This window comes from Engraulis encrasicolus, chromosome 21, assembly GCF_034702125.1.
Source record: "Engraulis encrasicolus isolate BLACKSEA-1 chromosome 21, IST_EnEncr_1.0, whole genome shotgun sequence".
In the NCBI taxonomy this organism is placed as follows: Eukaryota; Metazoa; Chordata; class Actinopteri; order Clupeiformes; family Engraulidae; genus Engraulis; species Engraulis encrasicolus.
This window is the reverse complement of record NC_085877.1, coordinates 10168621-10178620: the sequence shown is the minus strand read 5'-3', so window position 1 is coordinate 10178620 and position 10000 is coordinate 10168621. Positions and strand designations below refer to the sequence as shown.

Sequence of the window (10000 nt, the reverse complement as noted above, 5' to 3'; positions counted from 1 at the left end):
TCAATTTGCCAGGAAGCGTAGTTACTGCGTTCTTGATTTGTATGGCAGTGTGGAAATCAAAAGTTCCCCCAAAGAATCCAGGGATGGATTATGATTCCATGGGCCCCTGGGCCAGACAACAAGAAAGGTCCCCTCCCCATTTTATTTAAATATGTATATTTACAGACCAAAAGAAGAAATAGTCACACTTTGCATAATAATTACAACAGACCCCACCTTCTAGGTCCCCTGAAAATATAACTTTCTAACTCTCTAAGATTTCTTAACGAAATAATGGCACATCTCACGTGAAACTGCTTAATATTAAAATTACATCTCAGGCCAGATAAGACGGCCTCAGGGGCCATAAATGGCCTCGAACCCTAGAATCCCCACTCCTGCTACTATGGCAGCATATGGGTAAAAAAGAGCACCAAGCACCATCATTGTTGCAGAGTAAAATTCTTTATTTATGATGTGCAATAATAATAATGTAGCCTATATGTGTATGTACTGTAGGTATATTTTATTAAGATATGCTTTAAACATGTATTTATTGTGTTTTAAAATGTAATTATATGTTTTTGTTCTTTTTATATGTAATATTGTGGATTTACTATGTGTATGTGTCATAAAATTATTGAATTATTCAAATACCTATCAAAATCATATGACCCTCCTAAATGATGCCAATTACTATGTGTTACTAAGTGAAAGCCCTGCCCCCTAATCCCCCATCCTCTGTTTAATGACCAAATCTAAGTGAAGTTATTGGTGGTTATATTAGTTGTGCCTTTTGGTGGTTAAAGTTCCATTTTCATAAGTGACCAGTGTGTGCCATCTAGTTGGGCAGGTAAACAGCATCTCCATCGTAATCTGTAGAAGGAAAAGATCAATCAGTTCATCCATTTTTTTTTTTTAAATCGTCTGATGATAGTGTTCAATGATAGTATTCAAAAAATCAAATGCTAGTGTTCATTAAATGCTCTGCCTTGCATAATGATGCAAAATGAATTTCAGTGAAAACTGACAATAAAGTGTTATGGTATATTGTAACGTACAACGCTGGGGTCCTTGAGGCAGGCCAGGAGGATCTTGTCTGCCGGACTCCTCCTCATGAGGCTTATTCGGTTGGTACGAGAAAAGCCCACGGCACGTTTGGCAGGTGGGGTCCCCTGGTCTCCACTATCAGTGGGTTGGGATTCCTGGGCCAGGATGGGCTGGGGCGGGCCATTGGAGCAGGTCACTGAAATACACAAGACGGTCATTCTTGCTACTTTTCAATTGAAGTGATTAAACCTCCCCATTTTTGTCTTTCTCCCAAGCAGATGACTACATTTAACAGTGGAAGCCTTCATTCACCAGCTCTCTGCAAGAACAACAATAGTAAAATCACATGGAATGACCAGAATGACCAATTAGTGTCTAATGATAGTGTTCATTAAAGTGCTCTGCCTCACATACAGTAAGTTGAGGCAATGCTAAACACCTTACAGGCCTGTTTCTAACATTTGTGATTGAAGATACAGTATAGTGCTGTTTAATCAGATATTGTGGTACAGTAGCCAGTCAATTGGCATGGCTTTATCATATTGGTGTTTCACTCACTCAGATCATAGATGGTGGGGTAGTATCCAGCTGGTTGGCATGGCTGGTTCTGCTCTGCTGGCCAATAAATTGTCTCTGGCAGGAGGCCTCCAACTCCACCATTGATATTGACACCTTTTTGGTGAGATACATAAGACGATCATTAGATATTATACTTTGCCATTGAACAAGTACAAAAAAAACCCAGTGTAACAGTGTACTCAGTGTACTTGTCTGTGCTAGTATACCACCTTGGTTATGATCTACCATAGCTCTGTTCTGCTGTTATAGTGTCAGATTCAGCATTTGGGGATGGACCAGTGGAAGAGGTGATATACAGAGGACAATCACTAGATGTTATACTTTGGTGTTGCACCTTTCCGTTGGATTGAAAAAGCATTAACATTGCTTGCAGACAGACTAGGCCCACTCAATATAAGTTACTGTGTTGTACTGAGTACTGAGTACTGAGTTGGCTATGATTGAGGGCGCTGTGTTCTGCATTGATAGTGTCATTTAATTCCTTTTGCCATCCAGGACCATAGCCTTCCACTTCCCTCTCTGAGCCATTTTGCCACTGAGGGAGTGACAGGCCACAGAAGGTGCTCTGGTCACCATAGCCGTAACTACCATTGAGGACACAGAGATCATGTCCTCTGTATTTTTTTTCAGTAATGTAAAATGTAGGCCTATCTATTGATGAAAACCGATTTATGATCAACAATGATAAATTCAGTTTATATACGCCACCCCCATTTATCCTCAAGACAGTGATCAATGAAAACAAACTTAAAAGTTTGAAGCATTCTAAATGTACAGTATGCAGGACAGTGCACAGTATTTGACCCCGGTATTTGAAAATGTCTGGTTACGGCCCTGCTGGTCACTGGTGTATTAATCATCTTTAACTCACTCATATCTGTGTTGGTGGTGGTGTAGTCTCCAGTGGGTTGGGATGGCTGGGCCAGGAGGATCTCTTCTGCTGGCCTCCTCCTGAGGCCTCTCAGACTCCAACGAGAGAATCCAAATGCCAAGGCAGCTGGTTGACCTTCAGATTCAGGAGGGGAGAAACCATTGGAGCAGGTATATGAAATACACACAACGGTCATTACAAACTACACTTTGTCTTAATACTTTCAGTTGTTTCATATGTTTATATTGAAGCTCTCAAGCTGATGTATTGATTAATATGCATTGTCCTATCCAAATAAACAAATAAATGAAAAATGAAAAAAAAAAATGGGTTGATTACAGTAACTCCATCATTGAGGTGTGCTGCAAAATACCATATGGATTTTTATTTTTAACAGACATGACCTACTGATTCGTGACGCTAGCGTTGATTATGATCCTGCTGTGTTAATACTGTAGTAGGCCTACTGTAAGTTTGAACATTCAGGCACACATGTCATGCAGTGCCATAGCCTGCCACTTATCTGTCTGAACCTCTTGCTCCTGAGGAGGCAGCAGGCCGTACTCTGTAAGGGACTTCAGTACATCTCTGATGTATTTATCATAATATGTATGTTCAACTCACTCGGATCACTGACCACAGGGAGTCCTCCCAGGGCTTCATCCTGCCACTGCTCACTCGCAGCCTTTTTCCCCCTCAGGGGACAGCAGGCCAGAGAACGGGCAGTCACAGGTTTGATGCCTGCAACATGCAAAGAAACAAACTTAACTACAGAACATCATCTGTCATCACTGTGTGGTCTTCTGCTTAAAAAAAAAAGTTATTTTAAAAATTAACCTCTGCCAAGGAGGTACAGTACATAACCAACAAGTAGGCAATTTGCACTGCCCACTGTATTAAGTGGTTCTCTTATCCCCTTAAGACACGGCATTATAAATTAGCTGTTACCAGAATGGCAATGACCAAGTCATAATGTATTTCTAAAGGCCCCGTGCACTGTCATAGTAGTGTAGTACTATAGTAGCTAACTTTCAATGTCTATTACAGCATGCCACAGGAGGTACGGTGTGCATTAAGGGGCTACATTCACCCTGATTCACACTTTGTTTTACCCCAAATTGAGTGGCAGTCTTCAGGACAAAAAATCTAGGCAAAAAATGTGGCTAATCCCTTCATTTTCCACTGCATTGTTAGTAGAGGACAAAGAAAATGAAGGTGTCTAGCAGCATTTACATCATGCTACACCCAAATGGGTTATCTTACATGCCGTACATTCACTTGGATTGCAAGGCCATTATCTGTCTCATTGCAAGGGGATGGTTCATGTCCTACCTGCTACAATGGGGTTGGCTTTCCCATCTTGGTCTGAAGTGGCACCAACTGGCTTGCTCTGCAAGACTTTCTTGCCCTTCCTATCCCGAAGAAGAATGTCCAGTTTCTTCTGGGCCTCAGTTCTTCTGCTTAAGTCCTTCCTCCTCTGTTTGAAACCAGAGGCCACACGATGTGCTCTCCTGGTCTTCCTCTTGCTGGCCCTGGCTCCTGTCTGGACAATATTCATGTTGCCCAGAAGGATGCTTCTGCCTCTCCGATTGAGTTTGTGGATGGCTAGCATCTTGGAGACTCGGTAGTTGGGCCGCGTTTGTCTCACTCTACGCTGCTTGATTTTTTTCCTGAGCATAGTGAAAAATGATCTCAAGGAAAAAACAAAACTGAAACACCCAGGATCCATTTTCATGGATCCAAGGGTTTCTAATCCAAAAGGTGCAAGATTAAAGCCCAAAAACTCAAAAATCTCGAAGAAAAGGGATAAAAATGGGGGTGATGCTGAGGAGAATTCAAAATTCAATGTTGCTTCTTGGTGAATCAAAGTCAAAGTGAAAATGTGTTTACTTTCAAATGAGAATGCTCAGAACTAGAATGTTCAAACTAGAATTTTCTGGCAGAGTAGAATTCTCAGCCATTGATGAAGTTGAGCTGATGATGACATAGCTGTGAAGCATTCTATTGGCTGATACCTCTTAAATTCTATTGGCTGAGACCTGAAGGCTACTTTTTCAATGAAATATGTAAGGGTTAACGTTCGGCGAGAAGGTCGCTACCGTGGAATAGCAGCACGACAGAGAGAATCTTTAGACCCCGACGCGGAGCGGAGGGGTCTTGTTCTCTCTGAAGTGCTGCTATTCCACAAAGCGACCGACTCGCCGAAAGTTAACCCGCTTATTATATGGATATACTTAAATGATTCACACATGCGGGGACATTTCTTTAGACCTATTTAATGTTAAGATTGTTGCTGCGCAAAACAAAACAGTAGGCCTACCGTTGTGGAACACCGCTAGGCAACAGCTAGGTAGGCTAGCCAGGACAACAGGTGTTGTCTATCACAGCAGCTGATTAGAGTGACAAAAGACCGGACCCCCTGCGGAGTGATATGAAACATTCGCTTTAGCCACTGACTTGTATACAAGCCAGTGGCTTTAGCAGTGAACGTCTTGTTGCCATTGACAGCGGTAGCCAGGACAACGGGTGCTGTCTATCACAGCAGCTGATTAGAGTCTTGTTGAAAAGTCGCTTTAGCAGTGAAAAGTCTTGTTGCCATTGACAGCGGTCTGTTATAGGCCAACCCGTCCGTTATCGAAAAATAACAGACGTCCGAACGTTGGGGAGCCCCGTTGAAATGAATGGAGCATTCGACAGATGACGTCACAACCATATAATAAACAGCATTTAATTGTCTGCAGCTGTAACTTGAAAATTAAACTACAAAATAAACGAATGAATGAATGAATGAATGAATGAATGAATGAATGAATGAATGAATGAATGAATGGGGAATTATATAATAAAATTAAAATAAGGTAAGGAGTCCAGTCATGGCCTGTAGCTGAAAGGTCTCTTGAATTAAAGGCTCCAACAGTGCAGACCTCCGCCAAGGAAACAGTTTCATAGACCATTTGACCATATGTACCAAAGAGGTGTATTTACCCAAAAATAAAGATGGCAGGGACCCAAATAAGTGTATGATGAGTCCAAAAAAAAAGAATGTTTTTGGCTTTTGTGCCTTTTTTCATGACATGACAGATACATAGAGAGCAACAGGAAAGGATTGAGGAGAGAGGTGGGGAGGGATCAGAAAATAATCCCAGGCCAGAATCAAACCAGTGTCGAATTCAGTGCAGTGCCCGGGCCAATTGAGCCACGTTTGGGAAGTCTTTTACTATTTTATTTCCATATTAAATGTACTAAATACTAAATGTTGATTATTTCCTTCCAGTAGTTTCCTTAACATGCCGGTGGAGTGGAGTGCATAGCTTGCTGAAGTATGTGTCATGTGGGACTCCCACCACCCCCATCTCCCTCTGGGGGCGCGATGGCTCAATAAGCTAAGATGCTATACCATTATGCCGGCCACCTGGATTCTATTCCGGCCCGAGGTCCTTTGCCGATCTTTCCCCATCTCTCTCCCCCACTCGTTTCCTGTCACACACTCACACTGTCCTGTCCTGAATAAAGGCATAAAAACCCTAAAACCTATATGTGGGAATAAAGTTCCCACTTCCTCCAAGGAATCTACAGTTTGCCACTGTAGGGGTGGCTTGACTCTGACCAGACCCTTGTGTATTTCCACTTACTAGCTTTGTGAGCTCACAAAAGGGTCTGGAGGATCTTTGGATTCACCCTGTTCCTGAACAAAAATACAGTAGAACCAATCAAGATTGCAGGATTTTCAGAGATGTGACATAGTCAAGGTTTAAGGCTATTATCATTATATTATTGCAGTAGTATTGCCTGCATGGCTTCATCCGTTATCTTACAAAGGACCCAGATTTTTAGTGACACCTCTGCCTTTGAGAGAGACATAGAAAGATCCTCACCCCCATGGTCGGATTGAGATGGCCTGGGGCCCCTAGGCACAGGTTGCCATAGGCAGGGGGGAAACAAATGATGACAAAGTTACATAAACAGTGTCATAATTCCAAGCTATAAATTACACCTGCCAACTATAGACAGGAATATTAAAAGCAATTCAGCAAAATTGCCCCACGCCCTCTCCGTTTAAACAATCAACGGGCACCTGGCTGATGGGGGCAGCTAGGCTGCAGCCAAATCTAGCATGTGGGGGCCCCTGACAGGTGGGGGCCCCTAGAATGCAGTCAAATCTAGCATGTGGGGGCCCCTGACAGATGGGGGGCCCTAGAATGCAGTCAAATCTAGCATGTGGGGGCCCCTGACAGGTGGGGGCCCCTAGAATGCAGTCAAATCTAGCATGTGGGGGCCCCTGACAGATGGGGGGCCCTAGAATGCAGTCAAATCTAGCATGTGGGGGCCCCTGACAGATGGGGGCCCCTAGAATGCAGCCAAATCTAGCATGTGGGGCCCCCTGACAGGTGGGGCCCCCTAGAATGCAGCCATATCTGGCATGTGGAGACCCCTAGCAGGTGAGGGCCCCTAGGCTGCAGTCAAATCTAGCATGTGGGGGCCCCTGACAGGTGGGGGCCCCTAGGCTGCAGTAAAATCTAGCATGTGGGAGCCCCTGACAGGTGGGGGCCCCTAGGTTGCAGCCATATCTAGCAGGTGGGGGCCTATCTAGCCTGTGCTTTAGTCTGGCCCTGCTCACCCCCCCAACGCCACCACCACACACCCCCATTTGTCTCTGTTCATTTGTCTCTGTTCATTTGTCTCTGTTCTCCACCCCCGTCCCCCCTTCTCTTTTCTCTTCTGTTCTCCGCTGTTCTTATGTCCTCTGCTGCACTCAGGTGTGTTGTCAAGGAGACCGTTAAGAGGAAGTGATGTCGGCTGCAGCTGTTCCGTGCTGTATCTCATGGAAACGGCCTCGCCGAAGGTTCCGAGCCGCACTCTGCTGAGTGGCCAGAGCAGCGAGAGATACGGCTCCGTAGTGTGTGTGTGTGTACAGACTGTAGAGAACGCTACACCTCTTTATTGTGTGTGTGTGTGTGTGTGTGTGTGTGTGTGTGTGTGTGTGTGTGTGTGTTTGTGTGTGTGTGTGTGTGTGTGTGTGTGTGTGTGTTTGTGTGTGTGTGTGTGTGTGTGTGTTTGTTTGTGCATGTCTATCCAGAATGCAGAGAAAGCTACCGGTGTGTGTGTGTGTGTGTGTGTGTGTGTGTGTGTGTGTGTGTGTGTGTGTGTGTGTGTGTGTGTGTGTGTGTGTGTGTGTGTGTGTGTGTGTGTGTGTGTGTGTGTGTGTGTGCATGTCTATCCAGAATGCAGAGAAAGCTACCGGTGTGTGTGTGTGTGTGTGTGTGTGTGTGTGTGTGTGTGTGTGTGTGTGTGTGTGTGTGTGTGTGTGTGTGTGTGTGTGTGTGTGTGTGTGTGTGTGTGTGTGTGTGTGTGTGTGTGTCAGAGAGGGGAGAGAGAGAAAGAGAGCAACGACTGGATGCCCCTCCAATAAAGCACCTTGACAGGCCAGTAAAGTGCTGAGGGTGTGCGGGTGTGTGTGTGAGTGCGTGCGCGTGTGTGTGTGTGTGTGTGTGTGTGTGTGTGTGTGTGTGTGTGTGTGTGTGTGTGTGTGTGTGTGTGTGTGTGTGTGTGTGTGTGTGTGTGTGTGTGTGTGTAACAGTATTCTCAGGGCTCACAGACATCAGCCCTCCCCTACTTCAGTGTGTGTGTGCGTGTGTGTGTGTGTGTGTGTGTGCGGGTGTGTGTGTGTGTCTGTGTGTGCGTGCGTGCGTGCATGCGTGCGTGCGTGCGTGCCACATCGTCTCCAGAGCTCACAACCATCAGCTATTCAGTTATTCCTAAACTTTTTCCGTACTAGGACCTACTTTTTGGACCTAAGAATACTTTTATGACCCACACGACAAACACCCCAGTTTTTTACATTTCTGATTGATATGATGATACACTGAAATGTGTTTTAGATTATTTTATCACTATTACAATTTTAACAAGAAAAAATGTAATAACTGTAGACAACTTTTGTTAATCATTTCATCTGAAAATGAGTTGCTAATCACGTTATTGCCCTACAACGTTGCTCATAAAGTTGTCATGCGTTTCATTGCCTTTTGATAAATATCCAATGTTTATTTTGGTTTGAGAGACTATAGGAATAACCTGACCTTGGACGTCTGCAATGATGCTCCTTGTAAAAAAATCCTTGCATATTTGATTGAATAAACAACCTGTCGTCATCGCTACTGATGCGGTGGTAACTGGTGGTAACTTAAGACCAATTACTCAGTGAAGCTTCTTTGTTTTTATCTAAGAAGCATATTCATTGCAGCATATCCATGTTCATTCATGGGCATTAGATGCTGCTGTGGCACCTGACGTCTGAGCCCCCCAACAACGTCTTTGACCCAACGTCTCCCCGTAGACAGCAGTTAATCTCTGTGACATCGTACTCAACCTCTTACACAGGTCTTCTTGTTTGTTTATTTGGTTAAACAGCCTGACTTCTTCTCAGAAACACCTTTGCCCTTTATAGTTCATTGAGAGAGAGAGAGAGAGAGAGAGAGAGAGAGAGAGAGAGAGAGAGAGAGAGAGAGAGAGAGAGAGAGAGAGAGAGAGAGAGAGAGAAGCTCCTGTCACATTCCAAAAGTTTCAACCAATGGACACACTAAGAGGACACAACACGACAGTCTTCACTTTTTGTTCAACATCTTTATTTGTAGATAATATACACGTACATCCAGGCTTGTACAGTACAGAGACTAAGTTGTCTAAGGTCGAGTTGACGGGTAGATAAGACCATGTGCTTTGTAGTCAATATGCATTGTGGTAAGAAGACCAACGTAACGGTATATTGTAAATGTGTTATTGTTACATGTCAGTGTGGACAGAGGACACAACCTTTAAACATGAACAAGCCATGGCATCTATCAATAAGACAGTCAGTGTGTGTGTGTGTGTGTGTGTGTGTGTGTGTGTGTGTGTGTGTGTGTGTGTGTGTGTGTGTGTGTGTGTGTGTGTGTGTGTGTGTGTGTGTGTGTGTGTGTGTGTGTGTGTGTGTGACACATTAGTGGCTGCGAGTGCACGTGACGTGTGTGACACAATACCACACAACTGGCTAGCTGAACAGTTTTGACTGAGTCACTGAAAAGTATTGCGTTATCTGGAGGAGAGGTTACGAAGTGACACCAGGCAGTCCATAACGAAACAAATCGAACCGGGAATGTTTAAATGTGCACTGTGTAGGATGGTGGCCAGAGTAGGTATCGCAAAACTATACTCAGACAGCTGTAGCATACCTGTTGTGACGACACAGAACTGCCCCATCACAAATGCAGCTATTCCTTATTGCATTACATCACATTACACTTAGCTGACACTTTTCATCCAAAGCGACTTACAGGTGTTTAGTTACAGGGTATTGGTTACAGTCCCTGGAGCAATGTGGGGTTGGGGACCTTGGCTCAAGGTTCACTTCAGCCATGGATGTGGGTGTAGGGAGAGGTAAGGTTGGGATACCCTAACACCTGTTTTCAAAGATGTGTGCTACATAGGATCAGTTGGTTCAATGAATTGGCTAGACAATCGCTTTCTGAACACAGGATGTAA

General features: G+C 44.3%; 1 protein-coding gene across 1 annotated transcript; it reads right to left on the bottom strand.

Annotated features, from left to right (window-relative positions):
- Positions 1-449: 449 nt before the first annotated feature.
- On the bottom strand, positions 450-4331 carry LOC134437519 (uncharacterized). Its single transcript, XM_063187010.1, has 6 exons — positions 3812-4331; positions 3104-3220; positions 2480-2614; positions 1588-1701; positions 1041-1225; positions 450-855 (listed from the first exon to the last, which is right to left on the bottom strand). The coding sequence occupies exons 1-6, from the start codon at positions 4212-4214 to the stop codon at positions 763-765; spliced, it is 1047 nt and encodes a 348-aa protein (XP_063043080.1). The 5' UTR covers positions 4215-4331; the 3' UTR covers positions 450-762.
- Between the last annotated feature and the right edge of the window lie 5669 nt (positions 4332-10000).

Excerpts from the sequence above, each read along its gene's own strand:
- LOC134437519 (XM_063187010.1), bottom strand. The coding sequence starts at position 4,214 with ATGAAAATGGATCCTGGGTGTTTCAGTTTTGTTTTTTCCTTGAGATCA. Across the intron at positions 2,615-3,103 it reads CCCTGTGGTCAGTGATCCGA|GTCAACCAGCTGCCTTGGCA; the intron begins GTGAGTTGAACA and ends CTGAATCTGAAG. Across the intron at positions 1,226-1,587 it reads CCCCACCATCTATGATCTGA|TGACCTGCTCCAATGGCCCG; the intron begins GTGAGTGAAACA and ends TGTGTATTTCAG.